This window comes from Herpailurus yagouaroundi, unplaced genomic scaffold (genome assembly GCF_014898765.1).
Source record: "Herpailurus yagouaroundi ecotype Mexico unplaced genomic scaffold, PumYag 166, whole genome shotgun sequence".
Taxonomy (NCBI): domain Eukaryota; kingdom Metazoa; phylum Chordata; class Mammalia; order Carnivora; family Felidae; genus Herpailurus; species Herpailurus yagouaroundi.
The window spans coordinates 36,733,801-36,756,443 of NW_024412407.1; the positions used below are offsets into that span (position 1 = coordinate 36,733,801).

At 36.6% G+C, this 22,643-nt stretch overlaps 1 protein-coding gene across 2 annotated transcripts; it reads left to right on the forward strand.

Moving 5' to 3' along the window:
• The first annotated feature begins 206 nt into the window (after window positions 1-206).
• LOC121038944 (killer cell lectin-like receptor 2) lies at window positions 207-12,809 on the forward strand. 2 transcript variants are annotated; one of them, XM_040488929.1, is made up of 8 exons: window positions 207-948; window positions 1,386-1,422; window positions 2,561-2,677; window positions 4,258-4,347; window positions 5,511-5,717; window positions 7,609-7,751; window positions 9,839-9,945; window positions 12,635-12,809. In XM_040488929.1, exons 3-8 carry the CDS (start codon window positions 2,563-2,565, stop codon window positions 12,792-12,794), a joined length of 822 nt encoding a protein of 273 aa, XP_040344863.1. In that variant the 5' UTR covers window positions 207-948; window positions 1,386-1,422; window positions 2,561-2,562; the 3' UTR covers window positions 12,795-12,809. The 2 variants fall into 2 exon arrangements, with proteins under 2 accessions (XP_040344863.1, XP_040344864.1); XM_040488930.1 differs by lacking the exon at window positions 1,386-1,422.
• The last annotated feature ends 9,834 nt before the right edge of the window (window positions 12,810-22,643 follow it).

Here is a 22,643-nt window from a genome sequence, read left to right on the forward strand (position 1 = left end):
TTTTTGGGACAGAGAGAGACAGAGCATGAACAGGGGAGGGGCAGAGAGAGAGGGAGACACAGAATCGGAAACAGGCTCCAGGCTCTGAGCCATCAGCCTAGAGCCCGACGCGGGGGCTCGAACTCACGGACCGCGAGATCGTGACCTGGCTGAAGTCAGACGCTTAACCAACTGCGCCACCCAGGCGCCCCAAGGCCAAATATTTTTTATGTTAGCAAAAAACATGGAAACCACCCAGATGCCCAACCGTAGGGGATTGCCTGAATAAATTGTGATATAATCTGTCTGGGTAATGACTATATATGGTTTTTAAAATCACATTGTAGATGAATATTTTTTAAATGAGGAAACACTTATTAGGAAATAATCAAAAACATCATGTATGGAACGATTCCAACTTTGATAATAAACCCAGTGTGTGGATAGAAAAACTAGAAGAATATACGTCAAAATTTTTGTAGTGGAATTATGGACATGTAAAAACAACTTCTGAAATACATTTATCTGTAGTACACATAAATGGAAAAAAGAAAAAATACATTTTTTTCAAATAGCAACATGGAAGACAAAGTTGCTAACAGGCTATTTGAGAGTTAAAGAATTTAGTTACTTAGAATTTAGAACAAAACTGTGTTCATTTATATGTTCAGTCCTCAAATAATCGATTTTGACTGTTATTTTGCAAAGAGTTCGAAGTGGTTGGTTAGTTGAAATGGAGGAAGATATACCTCAACATCAGCCTTTTGATATCATTTCCTTTCACCACTTTGGTCAAGAGGAGGGGCACTAATTTTTGCAGTGTGAGCACCATTCAGAGACAATTCATTTCCGCCTTCTGTCTTATAGTCCTGACGCACACAAGGGACCCAGGATTGGAAAGGCCAGCTTCTTCCACCGCCTTTCTGGATCAGTGTTCTCCACCTGCATCACTGCCTGACATAGACACAGGTAACATTTGCTTTTGCTTTCTCATATCTTTGTCATCTGAGTATCCTACTAGTCCCACTTATAAAGAAAAAAATTCTCAGGAAAAAAGATGCTGGCAATATGGCATTTTATTACAAGTGGCTTGGCACGGATACGGGCTTGCTAGAAAAGAATTTTCTAATAATCACATCAGAACTGCATGAACTCTAAAGGATGTGAAAACTACTGCAGCATTCATGGGAAGCTACTTTCTTTTTCTCAATATGCTGCGTGTTTTGCTTTATGTTGAGTTACTTACATACTACCCATCTTAAAGGACTGAATAAGTGAAAACACTCCTGTTCCTTAGGAAATTAGGGAAAATGTGAAGAAGTTAGAAAATTTTAGAAATTAATTGAAAAATTGAAAAAAGATAGAGTTACATGTGCAATTTGTTTTCCACGTTTTCTGCTCCTTAGATATCATCTCTTCACACTGATTAATATAAGAACCAAGGTAAATTTTAGACGTTTACTATTTAATAATTTCTTGTTATATTGATATTAATATAGATGAAATCCCTTATGGATATTAACTAATGACTGCCTATTGACAAATTTTATTTTCACAGAGGCTTCTGTGGCAACATCATACACTAGAAAATTATTTCTAAAATTCAAATATACATGGAATCATTTGGGATTAAAAATACAGGAGTCTTGGCTCCAACTAAGAGATTTTTTTAATCGTTCTTTTTTAATTAATTTATTTTTGTTTTGAGAGAGAGAGCACGTGCAAGTGGGGGAGTGGGGCAGAGAGAGAGAGAGAGAGAGGGAGAGAATCTTAAGTAGGCTCGATGCTCAAAACAGAGCCCGACATGGGGCTACCTGGGATTATGACCTGAGCCCAAATCAAGAATCGAATGCTCAACCAACTGAGCCACCCAGGCACCCCTAAGATATTTTTATTCCACACACCTTGCATGGGGCACTGGAATCAGATTGTTGAGCAATCTGTGATGTTAACTCTTAATAATTCTTTTGCAGATGGTTTATTGGATGTATTTTGGGAAACACTCTAGTAGAGTCATGTCATAACTGAAAAGAATGCAAGAACTTTGTAATATTTATATATAGATCTGAATGTGTATATTAAGGCTTTTTAAGGCAAGATACTTATATTTTTTCAGAACTTCAGAAACAGAATTTTTGTTTTTTGAATTGATAGTTTTAAAACGGTCTCAGTAATTTACAATGGTGCCTCAAATTTGCCCAACATTTGTATATGTACATTGAACATTTGGAGTTAAATTGGCTGGGTGAATATGACTCAGCCTATTCAGTGTATTGGTAAATTAAAAAAAAAACACCTTTCTGTATTTCTAATCCATAATGGCAATAATCACTAGAAGTATAAATGAATTTAACAGAAATATTGAAAGGTTTTCGCTTTCCTATATATATCAGGCTCAGTCCACATGCTTTGTGCACTTGAAGGAGTTAAACACACCTCCCCTTACACATACAGATACACACACACACCTCTAGGTATGTATCTTGTATATTTCTATAGACTGACACTGTAATTTTTCTTTTGAAAGAAATCATCCTGTTGTGAGGTTTTAATGCAAAACACGTTTCCCTTCTTCCTGTAGAGATGAGCGATCAGAAAGTGATTTATTCCACCCTGAGATTTCTTCAGTCTCCTTCAGAGTCACAAAATAGAATAAGGCCAGGTAGGACTCAAAGGCCTGGGAAAACTGATGACAAAGGTATGTGTCTTAAGCATCTCTTTCAAACTTTGACGTTTGAAAAAAAGTTCCTGTCTGTCCTTCAGGTTCTCAAATGGTGATAGGAAACGATAATGGCGTAGGTAGCAGAGCAAGTCTTTTTTTTTTTTTTTTTTTTAAGTTTGTGAGAATGGAGAAATTGATGAATTCTTTTAGATTCATAAAGCCAATAAAATGTTTTTATTCAAATTTCTGATCAAGAGGAATTTTTGAGGCCATTAAAAGTGAAGGACAGATTACAGTCTCAAGAAAACACTACATTTCCTAGAGAAATAAAGGTCTTAGAGACTGCTTGAAAAATGACAATATTTGTTAGAAACAATGTTTTTATTCAGATAGAAGGTGTTTTAGGTGTCTTAAATATTTACCAAACCTTAACGGCAATGAAGAAACAGAAGGAGCATTCATTTTTTTTTCTGTTCTCTTTTCTGTTCTGCCTTCAAATATTGTCACGAGCTCTAAAGTGAGAATGACTTTTACTGTTTTAATTTAGTGACAGAGATACAGTTTTCAGATCAAGGATCTCAAAAATAGGAGGCAAAATATAATATTGTCTAGGGAAAAATAGAATTGATGGAAAAGAAAGGAAATTCGATTTCTAGAAATTAAAAAAAAATTTTTTTTAATGTTTATTTATTTTTGAGAGAGAGAGACAGACAGAATGCGAGCAGAAGAGGGGTAGAGAGAGGGAGACACAGAATCCGAAGCAGGCTCCAGGCCCTGAGCTGTCAGCACAGAGCCCGATGCGGGGCTGGAACTCACAAACTGTGAGATCATGACCTGAGCTGAAGTCAGATGCTCAACCAACTGAGCCACCCAGGCGCCCCTATTTCTAGAAACTCGTTTAAGGATAGATCCCAATCACATTTCCAGCTTCAGAATATCCACTGTTGGCTACCAATTCCTCAAGAATATTGACTGCTTTTTTGTTCCTCTTCATGATTAGTTGTGATCACAGGAAAGAGTATACAATGTCCATGTGGATTCTTATAAATGTGTATTATGTCTATTGCCTTCTGTGCTTCTTTTTGAAAACTTGGTTAGATTTTTTTAAATTGAAGGATAGTTGACATGCAATGTACCTTAGTTTCAAGTGCACAGCATATTCATTGGACAGCTCTCTCTTTAGTAAGGGAAGTACTTTTAAAATCCTATTGGACTGTTCTTATGTGTAGTATTTCTACAGTGGGTGTATATCAGTCAGAAGTCTGAGACCTTATTTTTACTTTTCATAAAAGGGGAGAGGGGCAGAGAGAGAAAGAGAGAGAATCTCAAGCAGGCTCCTTGCTGAGCCTGACACAGGGCTGGATTCCATGACACTGGGATCATGACCTGAGCCAAAATCAAGAATCAGATGCTCAACCGACTGAGCCACCCAGGCGCCCCAGAAATCTGAGACTTTAAAACTGTAATTATTAGGTTATGAATTTAAATCAATTGGTATGATATATTTTTGTAAAAATTGTAGGGAAGATTGTCTCTTTGTTTCAAATGGTATCCCAGGCTAAGGTTAGTAGGGGCCATGCTCTGCCCCTGATAATTATCTTTCTTTTTATTTAAAGAGTTTTCAGTGCCATGGCATCTCATTGCAGTGATTCTTGGGATCCTCTGTTTACTACTATCGGTGACAGTTGCAGTGTTGGGGACAAAGAGTGAGTAACTGAAATATATCCTTCAAGCCTGAGTAATAGCAGGGAACGCTAATTGTGCAAATATTAATTGTGCTCCATTAATTGTTCCCCGACTCCCATCAGGGAATGTCCCAGGTGGCTCTTTCTGGGTGATTTTTTCCATAGACATGTCACAGTGCTATTTTCATGTTACTTACCTATTCCAGTGACTCTGTGGTTCAGTGAGTTGTCTTACTGTGTATAGTACATGATAACATTCCTCCAGTTACAGGACTTAGTCATATTCTGACTTCTGAGTTTAGATCACTGTGATTCTTAAACATTCTTCAAGAAATAGCTGTTCAGAAGAAATTATGACTTTCTTGTGATTTTTTTTAAGTATTTAATGAAGATATCGTTTAGTGGAAAGAGTGATTCTGTACATGGACATTAGATGATCTTGAATACAACTTTTTAAATGTTTTTTTTAGTTTATTTATTTATTTTGAGAGAGACAGAGACAGCGTGAGTGGGGGAGGGGCAGGGAGAGAGGGAGAGGGTGAATCCCAAGCAGGCTCCGAGCTGCCAATGCAGAGCCCCACATGGGTCTTGAACCCAGGAAACTGCAAGATCATGACCTGAGGCCAAAACAAAGAGTCAGATGCTTAACTAGTTGAGCCACCCAGGTGCCCCTTAAATTCAACTGTTATCTTTTATTTGAATTTCTTGACATTTCTCGAGAAAATTACTAATATGTTACACTCAGATAAATGTACATATTTAAATCTTTCTCTCTTTTCTTCTGTGGATATTCTATCTCCTCCAATAACAATGATGCTATTTCCTTATGTGTCTCAGCACAGTTTTTCATGCTCAGATGTGTTGTTAAAAGTTGATTGACTGATTTTTACTTTGGTACCTATTTATAAATGATGCACTAACTTTTTAAAAGAAACAAAACCGAATTATAACGTGTTACCATGATAATTTTATTTATTTATTCTACACTCAGGTTACTAACAGTGTGAAATTTGGTGGTTCCATTCCTATGGTTAGTTTATTGAGGTGTTACTTTCTAAATGTCAAATTACTCATTTAAAGTAATGAAATGGGTTGGTTATCAAAGTGAGACTTTCCTTTGTCTTACATTTTAACAGTTAAGCCGTATGAGTACTTTTATATTATATCTATGCTATTAATTTTAGTTTTTCAGTATATTCAAGAAAACCATCAGCAGAGGGAAAATATAAGAAATTTGAGTCAAGAGTACCGAATTGTGCAAAATGACAGCTACTTCAAGGAGCAACTTTTGACAAATAAGATTTTGGAATGTAACAGTCGTGAAAATGAAAGTCTTCAGCAGAAAATGAAGCAGGATTTTATAGAAAGGACATGCCAGAGAAAAAATATAGGTATGGAGGGAAGGGAAGATTGCATGATTTTCTTTTATTTCTTCCCCTCCCAGAAGGTTTGAGGCTAAATAGACAGGTTTACGATCTGTGCTAGTGATCTAGGTTTACCAGGCAACTTTTTATTTCTACTTCTGAGGTAATATGAGTGTTCGGGTTTGCCTGTATCAAATATGAGACTGAGACTCCAGGAGCCATTTGGATTAGTAGGGCTCTATATTTCCCCCAAACTCAATGACAAACCCTGCATTTCTACTGCTCCCAGAAGGTGAAATCGTGTGTCAGCTTCCCTGAAAACTTGGATCATTTTGGACCTGTGGGCAAATTAGGCACTCCGCTTTGTTGCTGACATGAAATGTGGAGGCTACAAGTAAAAATGTACTTCGGCTAAAATGGGCACAATGCCTTTCATTTGGATGCTCTTGGAAAGGTGATTGTGTGCGTGTGTTCCCATTCTGCCTTGAGTTGAGATATTTGGCCTGTATGCTCTCTGCAGTGCTCCTGCAAGTTTTGCCTAAGTGTTGATGTTTGTGCGACTCGGTGTGATAATACCATTAAAAACATCCAAGAGATAAGAATATTAAATCTCACATAATAAACTCTGTTATCATGTATAATGGTGGAATGAACTGACCTGGTTAATTAACAACTATTAAATATTTGTTTAGGATTTGGAGTTTACAAAGATTTTGCATATTTAATATCATTTCAGTATGGTAGGTTGTAGTTTATCTTCTCTGTTATTAAAGAATCAACGCTATTTCAAAAATTTGATACATTATAAAATATATGAGGAAAAGAAAAAAATCCCAAAGAATGTTTCTTTTATTTAGAAGACATTCCAGAATCTTTTTTTTAATTTTATTATTATTATTATTTTTTAATGTTTATTTATTTTTGAGACAGAGGGAGACAGAGCGCGAGTGGGGGAGGGGCAGAGGGAGAGGGAGACACAGATTCTGAAACAGGCTCTGGGCTCTGAGCTGTCAGCACAGAGCCAGATGCGGGGCTCGAACCCATGAACCGTGAGATCATGACCTGAGCTGAAGTCGGATGCTTAACTGACTGAGCCACCCAGGCGCCCCCAGAATCTGTTTAAAAACTTACTTTTATTGTTTTAAAAACAGCTTTCTTGAGGTATTATTAACATGCAAAAGTTGCACATATTTACTGTATATCATTTGACAAGTTTGGACATATGCATATATCTGTAAAATCATCCATAATCAGGGTGATAGACATAACCATTACCTCCAAAAGTTTTCTCATGTCTCTCTTTTTGGGAGTGGGTAAGAACACACAAGATTCACCCTTTTAACAAGTTTTTCAGTGCACACTTCAGTATTGTTAACCAAAGGCATTTTGTTGTACCACAGATCTTTAGAACTTAATCATCTTGCACAACTGAAACTGTATACCCATTGAACAAAAAACTCCTTACTTCCCCCTCCTGTAGCCACTGGCAACCACCTTCCACTTTCTGTTTCTCTGAATTTGACTATTTTTTGTATCTCATATAAGTGGAATCATGGAGTATTTGTACTTCTGTGATTGGCTTATTTCATTGAGCATAATATCCTCAAGGTTAATCCATGCTGTTGCCTATGCAGGATTTCCTTTTTCTAAAGGCTGAAGAGTATTCTATTGATTGTATATATCACATTTTCTTTATCCATTCATCCATTGAGGGACACTCGAGGTTGTTTTCATATCTTGGCTGTCGTGAATAGTGCTGCAAGGAATATGAGAGCTATCTCTTTGCATTCCAGAATCTTGATGAACGTAATATTGTCATTATTGATGATACTAAGATTTTACTTAGTTATGGAGGGCTGATAAATATATGGCTCTGCTTAATGGAATAGCAGGTCATGTTTCACCTTATATGTTGCAGGCAAACTCTACGAAAGCCACTGGTCCTGTTGTGGAATAAAGTGTTACTATTTTATTCCTGAATATAAAAACTGGAAGGGATGTAAACAGACCTGCCAAAGCTATAATTCATTTCTTCTGAAGATAAATGATCAAGATGAACTGGTAACATGGACTGTTACATTCACTTTTATTTTCTTGCACCAGGTCTCTTACCCCTGGACCCAAGATAATGAGGATGTGGCAATCCAGACAGAGGGAACTTCAGTTATCCTCTGGGTTGTATCTGTTGAGTGAGCACAAGTTGTGTAGTTAAGAAAATTAAGGGTTCTGGAAAACCCTGCCTACTGATGGGCATATATGATGCTGCCACTTACTAAGCATTCCTATATTATCTATTCATGATGACCATTAATATTTCTAAAATGGAAAACCCCCTTGAAGATTCACTTTGGGGTTTTGCATTCATTTCCTTTTCTAAGGCATCTTCAGAACAGCTCCCTGAAAAGCATGGCTCTCCTTCAATGGAGCTCTTAACCCTTTGGTATTTGCAGCCTGGAAGCAGTGGTTATTTATCCTTCTAAGGTGGCAACTAAGTACCTGGAGGCAATCTGATCCAGTAGGTACTATCATGAATCCAGGAGCCAGACTGCCTGGTATCAGGCAAAATCCAGTTCTCCCACTTTCTAACTAAGTGACCTTGGGTGAATTATTTAGCGTCTGGGTCTCAGTTTTTCCAGCTGCAAAATGGAGATAATAATGAGTAATGTAAAAGTGATAACAGTTTTACGAATTAGAGTAATGGTGATTTTCATTGCATCTGTACATAACATTTATTTGATCAATATTCTAATATATCGTATCGATGTATATATTTTTAAAATGAATTGTAAAAAGAGAAAATAAAGTGACAATATCAAAATTATCTTTTAAATTAATTACCAATAAAAACTATCCACATACGCAGAATGTTTTTTACTGAGAAATGTTTTCAAAGATCAGTCTGAAACGTCTACTTATCACTTAGGGAAACAACACAAAATTTATATGCAAATCTAATAGATGTTTTAAATCACAACATAAAAAAAATTTACGATATGAAGTCATAAAATTATTTTTGTTTGTTGCAGTAAAACCCACTTAAAGTTAAACCTATATTTTAAAATACACTCACACATTTGATCAGACATTATATGCCACTTTGATATATTACATTTTTTGACATAGCAAATATTTCCAAATACTACCCCTTTTCCCTTCACCCTTTCTAACTACTAAACTATAGCAAGCCTTTCTCAGCTCTGATGCACAACTTCTTATATATACTTCTTATTTTAATAAATTTGTTTTGAAAATTCCTTTATTCATCTAAGAATATGTAATGATCACTGTTAGTATCCTTAAATATTTTTCTGGAGCATGATTTTGAGTAGTTTCATAGTGTCATAAATTATTTAACAAGTCTATTGTTAGATACTTAAATTTACATTTTTTTCGTGTTTTAAATAATTCATGAGACTTGGCAGCCATTTTTGTTTTTTATTCTATTAAAACATTTTTTTTTAAAGGAGTGCTCCATTTTTTTTTTTTTAATTTTTAAGTTTACTTATTTATTTGAGAGACACAGACACAGCGTGAGTGGGGAAGGGGCAGAGAGGGACAGAGAGAATCCCAAGCAGGCTCGGAGACTGATGCGGGGCTTGAACTCATGAAACCACAAGATCATGACTTGAGCTGAAACCGACAGTCAGATGCTTAACCGACTGAGCCACCCAGGCACCCCAGGAGTTCTCCATTTAATTTTAATTTTAATTTTAATTTTAATTTTAATTTTAATTTTATTTGAGAGAGAGCGAGAGAGCATGAGCAGGGGAGGAGCAGAGAGAGAGGGAGAGAGAATCTTAAGCAGGCCCCATGCCCAGCATGGAGCCCAACTTGGGGCTCAATCTTATGACAGTGAGATCATGACCTGAACTGAAATCAAGAGTTGGATGCTTAACTGACTGAACCACCCAGGACCCCCTTGGCAGCCATTTTTAATACTAAGTAAGTAATCTATGATAAAAAATTACTTCAGAAGATAAAAGCACAGGGATGGACGGGAAGAGAGGGTTTTCTAGGAAGTAGAGATGAAGGATGGTATGGAACATAGCAGAGTACCAGCCATAGAAATAGCTGGGACCTTTATCTGGTTTTTTCATTTATCTAACCGATGGGAGCTAGTCACATGATATGTTTTGTTTCCTTTACAGACCTTCATTCAAACCCAAACTTATAGGAATTACTACTGGATTGGATTATCATATAATCGAGGAGAAAGAAAATGGAAATGGATTGACAGTGACCCACTTTTGGGGATGTAAGTCTCTGGAATGAATGCATTCAAACTCCAACATTGGTGTTGGAATCAGGATGTATCTGTATCTAAAAAGAATCTTGTCTTGTTTCCCACAGTTTTCCCACAGAGGTCATTGGTAAGAACAAGTAGAATGATTAAGAAAATGTTTTAGGAAGTATAATTAAAAAGGAAGGGAAATGTCATGCAGATTATTAACAAAATTATGATCCTAGGCACATGCTCAGACGTATGTGTTATGAGGCACACAAAATAAACCAAAATTATAAAGTACCTCATTCTGACTGAATTATAGTGATCCCTCCCACAATGACAGATGAGTATTCTGAGGATACCCCAAATTCATCTGACACACCTTTGTAGATGGTCCCTGAGTTATAATGGTTTGACTTATAATTTCTCTACTTTACAATAATGTGAAAGCAATATGCAGTAGAATTTGTACTTTGAATATTTCATATGATCTTTTTCTGGGCTGGTGATGTGCAGTATGATCTCTTGTGATGCTGGGAGCTGCGGCTCTCAGTCAGCCACGTGATCCCAGTCAGCCACGTGATCACAAGATCACCAACCCAGACACTTACAACCATCCTGTACCCATCCAACCATTCTGGTTTTCACTTTCACTATCGGATTCAACAAATCACTGGAGATACTCAACACTTGAGTATAAAATAGGCTTTGTGTTAGATGGTTTTGCCTAACTAAAGGCTAACATCGGTGTTCTGATCATATTTAAGGCATGCTAGGCTAACCTAGCAGGTTAGGTGTATTAAATGCATTTTTGACTTAGGATATTTTCGATACGTGTGAAATATTATCACATCATATGATCTGTATATTGTTAGTTATATTATTTATAAACATAAATATACATGAGTATACACACACACATGCATACATATACCTTCACTATGGTTTTATTTTGAATTTGTTTCTTTATGCAAGTAAGTGAGTAAGTAAGTGATCTCTATACCCAATACGGGGCTCAACCTCATGGCCCTGGTCGCATGCTTTTCCAACTGAGTCAGCTAGGCACCCTTAAAGTTTTATTTTGAAGTGCAGTGTTTTGTAAATGCTTGGGTTTATATTTAGTTATAATCTTCTTTTAAATTGCTCAATGATTTTTAAAAAATCTTAATTGTTACACTTTTGATTTCTAGGGGTTCTGTTTTAAGTTTTCAAATCTTGCTAGTTACTCATTTTCAAACTGTCTTTGGAAAGATATCAAACATACGTGTTTATATTTGGTATCCGATAATTCTAATATTTGAAGTCTGTGGGTCTACTCTATTGTTTCTGCTTGCTTTTGTTCATGGTGTCATTTCCTTTGTAGTGTTTAGTGATTTTTGTTTTTCTTTTTGAGCTGCTGTGGAAATTATTTGGGGACTGAGATGAAGGTTGCTTTTTCAAGGAATAATTAGCTGTTTTTGGATACCTTGGGGTATGGTGTATATGGGTCACTTTTAATTCTAAATTTAGGTCCTACAAGTAGTGTGATTTTGGACTGCAAACTTACAAGAGATGTCATGAAGGAGATTACTTCAATATAGTCTTAGTGAGTACACTTCTAGGCAAAGACCTCAGAAGCATAGAACAGAAAGGCTCATGGGCCAAATTAAGATGCCTAAATTGTACAGTTAATCAAATCAATTTAAAACAAATAGCACTATGCAAGGGGAAAGAAATGGGACAGCTTTTCACAGTGGGCTGGAATGGGATCAATTGTCAAACTCAGGATAGGGTGCCAGCGGGTAAAAGGATCACTTGAATCCTGGTTTAAGTAATCTTCATATGCCCTGATTCTTCTGCATACCGCTTTCCTGATAATGGTGTGGTTGCTAGGACATCACTTGAGTTTTGACTAAGAGGGCCCACCAAACAGAAGGTTCTATGGCCAGCATACACATTTTCTCTATTGGGGAGAGGCAGGAACACGTAAGCCCAGGCACAACTGCAGCTTTTCAGTGAACCTGCTGAGCAGGTATGGATTTTATTTGGGTTTTTTAGGCAGAGGGCCAGTATGCATGTCATCATGGGAGGTGAGTTTAAGACCTCATGGATGTTGAGTATCTCTGTTCATAGTGTATATTTTGAGTGAGACATTTAGTGCTGCTTGGTTCTTTCTTCCTTTCCTATGCTCTATTTATTGTATATATACCTGACATGTCTCCAAGTTTACGGATTTACTTATCCATATATATTTAATACATCTTATGCTTTCTGCCCATGCCTCACAAGATAGTTTCATTTATCTTCCTTCCTTCCTTCCTTCCTTCCTTCCTTCCTTCCTTCCTTCCTTCTTTCTTTCTTTCTTTCTTTCTTTCTTTCTTTCTTTCTTTCTTTCTTTCTTTTCTTTCTGTAAGAGATTTGGATATTCAAATACATAGCAAATACAAATTATATGAGGAATGGAAAGCAGGCTTACTGTATCGTGACTCCATAGCAATATTGCAAGGTAACTTTGCCTTCTAACAAAAATTCCCAGTGTAAAATAAAATGAGAGATTATTATGGGATCAAAAGGTTGATATTCTGTTTAATAGGCTAAGGCCAAAAGAAAATCTTTTACTGATGAAGTTATAATATTTCCATTTTCTAGATATTTAGGCAATGGACTTGAAAAATTATAATTTATGTTATTGTCAGCTTCAGAATTAAACAGCTGGGCGTGTATGCTTTCTGTTCTACAGGCACTATGCATTCATGAATATTTCTGGGAGAGGACAATGTGCATTTTTATCTTCAACAAGAATAACAAATGCTGAGTGCTCTCAGATGTACAATTGTATCTGTGAGAAGACAATTGGTGATATTTTCTTTCCCTGCTTCAATAATTATAAGAAAAGATGAGATAGAATTTTGTAATTTTTTTTGTTTGTTGCCGTGATAATTTGTGATTATTTACAAACTAATGTTTTTGATAGCAGGACTTAGTTTACTGTGGAAACGGAGATGAGTTAGAGAAGGAAGAAAATGTTCTTTTTGGACTATGATTTAAGAAATCAGATACCTGATCTTTTCTTGAGGAAGAGGGTAAGATTTTGTCTTTGGAGAGCAATTTCCCCTCTCTTTAATGGCCCTGAGAAATGCTCTCTTTCTATTTCCCTGAAGCAATTAGACATCTCTGATAGTCTAGTCTTTTCCTTATTAATAGGCTGGGTCTTTTAGGTTATTAAAGGCTGGGTCTTTCCTTATTAATAGGATGAATCATTTAAATAGCCTTGGCTTTGAGGGATGGCACGATTAAGAACTAAAAAATAGTTATCTAGCCTCCCCTCTCCCATCTAGATAATCACCTCTCATTAAAATGTTTTTCTTTTGCTATAATTTTATACTTCCTGAATAGTTGAAACAACAGTATAGAAACTCTCATGGGGCAGCTGGGTGGCTGAGTTGGTTAAGCATCCGACCTTGGCTCAGGTCATGATCTCGTGGTTTGTGAGTTTGAGCCCGGCGTCAGGCTCTGTGCTGACAGCTCAGAGCCTGGAGCCTGCTTCAGATTCTGTATCTCCCTCTCTCTCTCTCTCTGCCCCTCTGCTGCTCACACTCTGTCTTTCTCTTTCTCAAAAATAAGTAAACATTAAAAAAATGAAAACAAGCCCTTTCATATAGTCTTTGCACATTTACCATTTGTTAATATTTTGTTCTATCTGTACTTTATAGTCCTTCTCTCTCTCCCCTCCCCCCACCCTGCTCACCTGTTTGATAATAAATCGGGGTCATTATGTCCCTTTCCTAAATGTTTTATTAGAACTAGTACTTTGTCTTGTATAACCATAGTAAAATTATCAAAACCAAGAAATTTAGCATTGACAGAGTACTGTGTTTTCATCTATAACCCATATTCAAATTTGTCAACTATCCTGATTATATCATTTATAGGCATTTTTCCTGCACGTTTCAGGGTCATATGATACATTTAGTTGTGATGTATCCTTTTGTTTTTTTTTTTTACATTTTATATTAGAGAGAGAGAGAGAGAGAGAGAGAGAGAGAGAGCGTGAGAGGGGGAGAGCCAGAGGGAGAGAGAGCAGGCTCCATGCTCAGTGCTGAGCCCAATGCAAGACGATCTCACGACCCTGGAATCATGACCTGAGCCAAAATCAAGAGTCAGTTGCTTAACTGACTGAACCCCCTTCTCAGGTGCCCCAGTTGTGATGTTTCTTTACTCTGGGAGAATTCCTCAGGGTTCTTTGTTTTCCTTGACCTTGACATTTTAAAATACAGCTTTATTGAGTTATTCTTTCACGCAATAAAACGCACCCATTTTAAGTCATGAGGTCAGTGGGTTTTTAACAAATGTATACATCTCTTAAACACCATCGGGTCAAGACATAGAACATTGAACATTTCTATCACCTGCAAAAGTTCCTTTCTTCCCTCTCACTACCCACTGGTTCCCAGACAACCAGTTACACATTCTGTCACTAAAGGATTAGTTTTGACTGTGAGAGAATTTCATAATCATGTACTCTTTCATGTATCAGTAGTTCATTCTTTTTTTTTTTTCTGAATCATATTCCATTGTACCAATGTACCAGAGTTTATTCACCCACCTATGGATATTTGATGTAGTTCCTATTTTTGTCTATTACGAATAAACCTGTCATGAATACTTTTGTATAAGTTTCTGTGTGGACATGTGTTTTCATTTTTTTTTAAGTTTTTTTATTCATTTTGAGAGAGAGAGAGAGAAAGAGAGAGAGAGAGAGAGAGCATCTGCACGTACTAGTGGGAGGGAGGCAGAGAGAGGAGAGAGAGAATCCTAAGCTGTGCTTACAGCACAGAGTCTGAGGCAGGGCTCCATCTCATGAACCATGAGATTATGACCTGATCTGAAATGAACAGTCTGACGTTCAATCTACTGAGCCACCCAGGTGCCCTCCTCCCCCTCCCCCCCTTTTAAGTTCATTTATTTATTTTGAGATTTTTTAAAAATTTTTAAGTGTTTGTTTATTTTTGGGACAGAGACAGAGACAGAGTATGAGCAGGGAGAGAGAGGGAGACACAGATTCTGAAGCAGGCTCCAGTCTCTGAGCTGTCAGCACAGAGCCCGACGTGGGGCTCGAACTCACAAACCATGAGATCATGACCTGAGCTGAAGTCAGACGCTCAACCGACTGAGCCACCCAGGCACCCCAATTTTGAGATCATTTTTGAAAATTATTAAATACCTAGGAGTTTGATATTTGAGTCCTATGGTAAGTGCATGTTTAATTTCATAAGAAACTTCTAGTTTGTTTTCCAGTGGTTGCAACATTTTACTTTCCCAGTAGCAACATATGAGAGTCCCAGTTGCTCCAGATCATTGCCAGTACTTGATACTATAAGTCTTTTAAAATTTAGCCATTATGGGGCGCCTGGGTGGCTCAGTCGGTTGGGCGTCCAACTTCAGCTCAGGTCACGATCTTGCGGTCCGTGAGTTCGAGCCCCGCGTCGGGCTCTGGGCTGATGGCTCAGAGCTTGGAGCCTGTTTCCGATTCTGTGTCTCCTTCTCTCTCTGCCCCTCCCCCGTTCATGCTCTGTCTCTCTCTGTCCCCAAAATAAATAAACATTAAAAAAAAATAAATAAAATTTAGCCATTATGGTAGATGTGTAATGGTATCTCTCTGTATTTTTTAATTTGCATTTCCCTGAAGACTAATAACATTGAGCATCTTCTCGTGTTTTTTGGCCATTTGTAGATCTTCTTTTGTGCAGTGTCTGTTTAGTTTTTAGCCCATTGAAGTGTCCGTTAAGTCTTGTTTTAAGTTGGAGTTATGAGTGTTCTTTATGTAATTTGTATACAGATTATTTGTTAGATATATGTATTGCAATACTTTCTCTCAGTCTGTCTTCTCTTTTCATTTTCTTTTTTAAAAATGTTTATTTATTTTTGAGAGAGAGAGAGAGACAGAATGCGAGTGGGGGAGGGGCAGAGAGAGAGAGAGAGAGAGAGAGAGAGAGAAGGGGACACAATCTAAAGCAGGCTCCAGGCTCTGAGCTGTCAGCACAGAGCCTGATGTGGGGACGAACCCACAAACCGTGAGATCTTGACCTGAGCCGAAGTGGGATGCTCAACCGACTGAGCCACCCAGGGGCCCGTCTTTTCATTTTCTTAATGGTGTCTTCCCAGAAGCAAAAGTCTTACATTTTCAATGAAGCCTAATGTGTTTGTTTGTTTGTTTTTTCTTTTTTGGTGCTTTTTATGCCTTATCTAAGAAATCTTTGCCTATGTTAAAGTCACAGAGATTTTTCTCCAATGTTTTCTGCTAGGAGCTTTATAGTTTTGATTTATATGTTTAGTCTGTACTCATTTCATGTTAATTTTTGGGTGTGAGAAAGGGTTGAGGCTTATTATTATTGTTGTTTTTATTTTAATTCTCGTTAGTTTACATATAGTGTTGCATTAGTTTCAGGTATATAATATAGTAATGCAACACTTCTGTACCACACTCTGTGCTCCTCACAAGATGTGAACTCCTTAATCCCCATCACTTATTTAACCCATTCCCGCACCTTCCTTCCCCCTGCTAATCAGTTTCTTCTCTATCATTAAGAGGCTCTTTCTTGATTTATCTCTCCCTCCCTTATATTTTCCCTTTGCATTTTTGTTTTGTTTCTTAAATTCCACATATGAGTGAAATCATATGGTTTTGGTCTTTCTCTGACTGTTATTATTTTGCTTAGCATGATGCACTCTAGCTCCATCCGAACCATTGCAAATAGCAAGATTTCATTCTTTTTTTATGACTGTGAAAGTAGTATTCCATTTATCTGTCTATCTACCTACCTACCTACCTATTATCTATCTACCTATCTATCTATCTATTATCTATCTATCTATCTATCTATCATCTATCTATCATCTATCATCATCATCATCTCAACTTTATCTTTCCATTCATCAGTCAATGGACACTTGAGCTGCTTCCATAATTTAGCTATTGTAAATAATGTTGCTATAAGCATAGAGGTGTGTGTACGCCTTTGGATTAGTGTTCTTGTACTCTTTGGGTAAATACCCAGTAGTGCAATTGCTGGGTCGTAGGGTAGTTCCTTTTTGAGGAACTTCCATGCTGTATTCCGAAGTGGCTGCACCAACTTGCATTCCCACCAACAGCGCAAACGGGTTCCCTTTTCTCCACATCCTCGCCAACACCTGCTATTTCTCGTGCGTTGTAGATGTTAGCCATTCTGACAGGTGTGAGGTAATATCTCATTGTAGTTTTCATTTGTATTTTCCTGATGATCAGTCATGTTGAGGATCTTTTCATGAGTCTGTTGGACATTTGTATGTCTTCTGTGGGAAAATGTCTATTCGTGCTTTCTGTCCAATTTTAAACTGGATTATTCATTTTGGGGGTGTTGAGTTATAGAAGTTCTTTAAGTATTTTGGATACAAACCTTTAGCAGATATGTCATTTGCAAATATCGCTCCCATTCCATAGATTGTCTTTTAGTTTTGCTGATTGTTTCCTTCGCTGTGTAGAAACTTTTTATTTTTATATAGTCTCAATAATATTTCTTGAAAGGGATACATGCATCCTGATGTTTATAGCAACAGTATATACAATAGCCAAATTATGGAAACAGTCCAAGTGTCCATATTGGACAAGTGGAATATTACTCAGCCATAAAAAGAATGAAATCTTACCATTTGAAATGACATGGGTGGAGCTACAGAGTATTATGCTAAGTGAAATATATCAGTCAGAGAAAGACAAATACTGTATTTCACATATGGTAAAATCATATGTAGAATTTAAGAAACAAAAAAACATTGAGCAAAGGGAAAAAAGAGAGAGAGGCAAACCAAGAAACAGACTCTTTTTTTTTAAGGAAGTTTATTTTCTTTTTTTTTAATGTTTATTTATTTGAGAGACAGAACATGAGCAGGGGAGGGGCAGAGAGAGAGGCAGACACAGAATCCAAAGCAGGCTCCAAGCTCTGAGCCGTTGGCACAGAGCCTGACACAGGGCTCAAAATCATGAACTGTGAGATCATGACTTGAGTAAAGTCGGTCACCTAACTGACTGAGCCACCCAGGCGCCCCAAAACAGACTCTTAATTATAGAGAACAAAACTAAGGGTTACTAGAACAGAGGTGGGTGGGGAATGGGTGAAATAGGTGATAGGGATTAAGGAGGGCACTTGCTGTAATGAGCACTGAGTGATGTATGGAAGTGTGAATCACTATATTGTACACCTGGAAAAAAAGGCATGCATTTAAGTCTTTAAAAAAAGCATTCACTGGGGCACTTGGGTGGCTCAGTTGGTTAAGTGTCCAACTTTGGCTCAGGTCATGATCTTGCGGTTGGTGACAGCTCAAAGCCCGGAGTCTACTTCAGATTCTGTGTTTCCCTCTCTCTCAGCTCCTCCCCTGCTCGCACTCTGTTTCTCTCTCAAAAATAAATAAACATTTAAAAAAATCATTCACCATGATCAAGTATTCCTGGGATGCAAGGGCGGTTCAATATTCACAAATCAATCAGTGTGATCAATAAGACAAAGGATAAGAATCATATAATCATTTCAATAGATGCAGAAAAAGCATTTGACAAAATACAACACCTATTCATGATGAAAACCTCAACATAGGTTTAGAAGGAACATACCTCAACATAAGAAAGGCCATTTATGAAAAACCAGCACCTATCATCATCTTTAATGGGAAAAAACTGAGATCTTTTCCCCTAAGCTCAGGAACAAGACAAGGATGTCCACAATCACCACTTTTATTCAACATAGTACTGGAAGTCCTAGCCACAGCAATCAGACAATGAGGAGAAATAAAAGGCTTCCAAACTGGCAAGGAAGAAGTAAAACTCATTATATGCAGGTGACATGACACTATGTATAGAAAACCCAAAAGACTCCACCAAAAAACTGCTAGGACTGATCAACGAATTCAATACAGGTCCATGTTCCAAATCAATGTACAGAAATCTATTGTTCTTCTATACACCAATAATGAAACAGAAGAAAGAGAAACTAAAAAAACAATCCCATTTATAATTGCACCCAAAATAACAAGATACCTAGGAATCAACCTAACCAAAGAGACGAAAGACCTATAGATGAAACCTATAAAACATTGATGAAAGAAATTCAAGACAACACAAAGAAATGGAAAAGACATTCCATTCTCATGGATTATAAGAACAAATATTGGTAAACTACCTATACTACTCAAAACAATCTACACATTTAATGTAATCCCTATCAAAATAACACTAGCATTTACCACAGAACTAGAACAGTCAGTCCTAAAATAATTTGTATGGAACCACAAAAGATCGTGAATAGCCAAAGTAATCTTGAAGAAGAAAAGCAAAACTAGAGGCCATCACAATCCCGGACTTTAACCTGTATTACAAAGCTGTAATCATCAAGACGGTATGGCAGTGGCACAAAAACAGACACATAGAGCAATACAACAGAATAGAAAATCTGGAAATAAACCCACAATTATATGGTCTATTAATCTTCAAGAAAGCGGGAAAGAATATCCAGTGGCAAAAGACAGTCTCTTCAACAAATGATGTTGGGAAAACTGGACAGCAACATACAAAAGAATGAAACTGGATCACTTGCTTACACCATACACAAAAATAAATTCAAAATGGATGAAAAACCTAAATGTGAGACATGAAACCATAAAAATCCCAGAGAACACAGGCAGTAACTTCTCTGACATCAGCCATACCATATTTTCTCTAGAAAGGTCTCCTGATGGAAGGGAAACGAAAGCAAAAATGAACTACTGGGACCTTGTCAAAATAAAAAGTTTCTACACAGCGAAGGAAACAATCAGCAAAACTAAAAGACAATCTATGGAATGGGAGCGATATTTGCAAATGACATATCTGCTAAAGGTTTGTATCCAAAATACTTAAAGAACTTCTATAACTCAACACCCCCAAAATGAATAATCCAGTTTAAAATTGGACAGAAAGCATGAATAGACATTTTCCCACAGAAGACATACAAATGGCCAACAGACTCATGAAAAGATCCTCAACATGACTGATCATCAGGAAAATACAAATGAAAACTACAATGAGATATTACCTCACACCTGTCTAAGTGGCTAACTTCAACAACACACAAGAAATAGCAGGTGTTGGCGAGGATGTGGAGAAAAGGGAACCCCTTTGCACTGTTGGTGGGAATGCAAGTTGGTGCAGCCACTCTGGAATATAGTATGGAGGTTCCTCAAAAAGGTTAAAAACAGAACTACCCTATAATCCAACAATTACACCAGTAGGTATTTACCCAAAGAATACAACAGTGATAATTCAAAGTTAAAGGATTTTGTAACATGTACTGTTGAATTCGGTATGCTAGTGTTTTGTTGAGAATTTTTGCATGTTTCTTCAACAGGGACATTGACCTGTAGTTCCCTTTTTTAGTGGTGGCTTTGTCTGGTTTTGGTATCAGGATGATGCTGGTCTCATAGGATGAATTTGGAAGTTTTCCTTCCTTTTCTATTTTTGGGATAATTTAAGAAGAATAAATGTTAATTTTGCCTTAAATGTTTGGTAGACTTTGCCTGTGAAGCCACCTGGTCTTGGACTTCTGTTTGTTGGGAGTGTTTTGATTACTGACTCAATTTTTTTGCTGGTTCTTGCTCTGTTCAAGTTTTCTATTTCTTCCTGTTTAAGTTTTGGTGGTTTTATACATTTCTAGGTATTTTTCCATTTCTTCTAGGTTGTCCATTTGTGGACATAGAGTTTTTCGTAATATTCTCTTCTAATTGTTTGTATTTCTGTGATGTTGGGTGTTATTTCTCCTCTCTTATTTGTAATTTTATGTATTTGAGCCCTTTCTCTTTTTTTCCTCACAAATCCGGTTAGAGGTTTTTAATTTATTGATTTCGTTTTTCAAACAACCTACACCTGGTCTCATCGATCTCTACTATTGTTTTTTTTCAATGTCTGTAGTATTCATTTCTGTTCTAATCTTTATTATTTCCTTCCTTCTTCTGGTTTGAAGTTTTGTTTGTTGTTCTTCCTCTAGCTCCTTTAGATGCAAGGTAGGTTGTTTATTGGAGATTTTTTCTTGTTTCTTGGCATAGATTGAATTGCATTATTTGTTAAAAAGACCGTTTAATCCTCAGTTGAGTTACGTTAGTGTCTTTGTAGAAAATTGATTGGCCATATATGTGTGGGCCTGTTTCTGGATTCTTTATTCTGTCTCCATGATCTGCATGTCTATTCCTGCAGTAATACCACATGGTCTCAATTACTGTAGTTTTACAGTAAGCCTGGGGATCAGATGTGCTAACCCTCCAAAAAACATTTTTTTTTTTTTTTTGAAACGATGTTTGCTATTCTGGGATCTTGTGTTTTCTCAAAATTTCTTCAAAATTGCCTAATGATATTTTGACTGGGCCTGCATTGAATCTGTAAAATAATTTGGGAGAATTGGCATCTTAGCAATTTGAGTGTTATAATTCACGAACATAATTTATCTCTCCACGTAGGTAGCCAGCAATGTGATACATTTCAGGATATAGGTCTTCCAGCAATGTGATACATTTCAGGACATAGGTCTTATACATATTTTGCTAAATTTATATTGTTTGATGCTATTATGAATTACACTTAACATGTTTTTCTAATTATTTCTTGTTATTTTGTAGGAATAAAATTGGGTGTTTTTTAGACTGAGCTTATATTATCCTATCACTTTGCTAAATTTACTTATCTCCAGTAGGACTTCTTTCTTTCTTTGCTTTTTTTCCCTTTATTATGAACTTTTATGGTTTTTCTTTTCTGTATACACAACCACGTCTTACAAAAATATGGAAAGGTTTACTTTTTCCTTTCCTTCATTTTTTTCTCTTGCTTAATTGTACTCTGGTACAATTAAGGTACAATTAATTGTACCTCTGGTACAATGTTGAAGAGAATGATGATAGTAGACTTCCTTGTCTTGTTCCCTATCTTACAAAAAAAAAATTTTAGTTTTTCACCCTATGTGTGAGGTCTGCTTTTGGTTTTTTGGAGATCCTCCTTATTATGTTGAGGAAATTCCCTTCTATTCGTGTTGATTGATACTTTTATCATGAATGGGAGTTGAATATTGTTATATAATTCTTTCATATCTCTTGAGATGCTTATATAGATTTTCTCTTATAGTCACAATGTGGTAAATTGCATTAATTGATTTTTCGATGTTAAACGAAACTTGTACTTGTTGGATAATTCCAACGTGGTCATGCTATATTTCTTACCCTTTTTTTATATATTGCTAGATTTGCTTGGGTAATATACTGTTAAAAGTTTACTTTGTGTACTTATATTCATGAAGAATATTAGTCTGTTATTTTATTTTTTTAAATCTCTTTTCCTGTTTACGGTATTGGAGAATTACTGGTCTTATATATTCATTTGGGATGTTTCTGAATATCCACCAATCTGGGGGCATAGGATTTGTATTTTCATTCTGTAAATGTTATTCAAATTTACTAGAGAAATAATCTGTTTCTGAAGCTTTCTTTGGGAGATGATATTTAATTGGGAGTATAATTTCTTTAATCGAGGATTTTTAGACATTCTGATTCTTGTTAATTTTGAAAATCTTTATCTTTCAAGAAATTTGTCCTTTTTGCCTAAATTGTCAAACGTATTATCTTGTGGTTTTTCATGGTTGTATTAATTTCCTGGGGCTGTAGTAACAAAGTATGAGCAATTTGCCAGCTTGAAACAATCA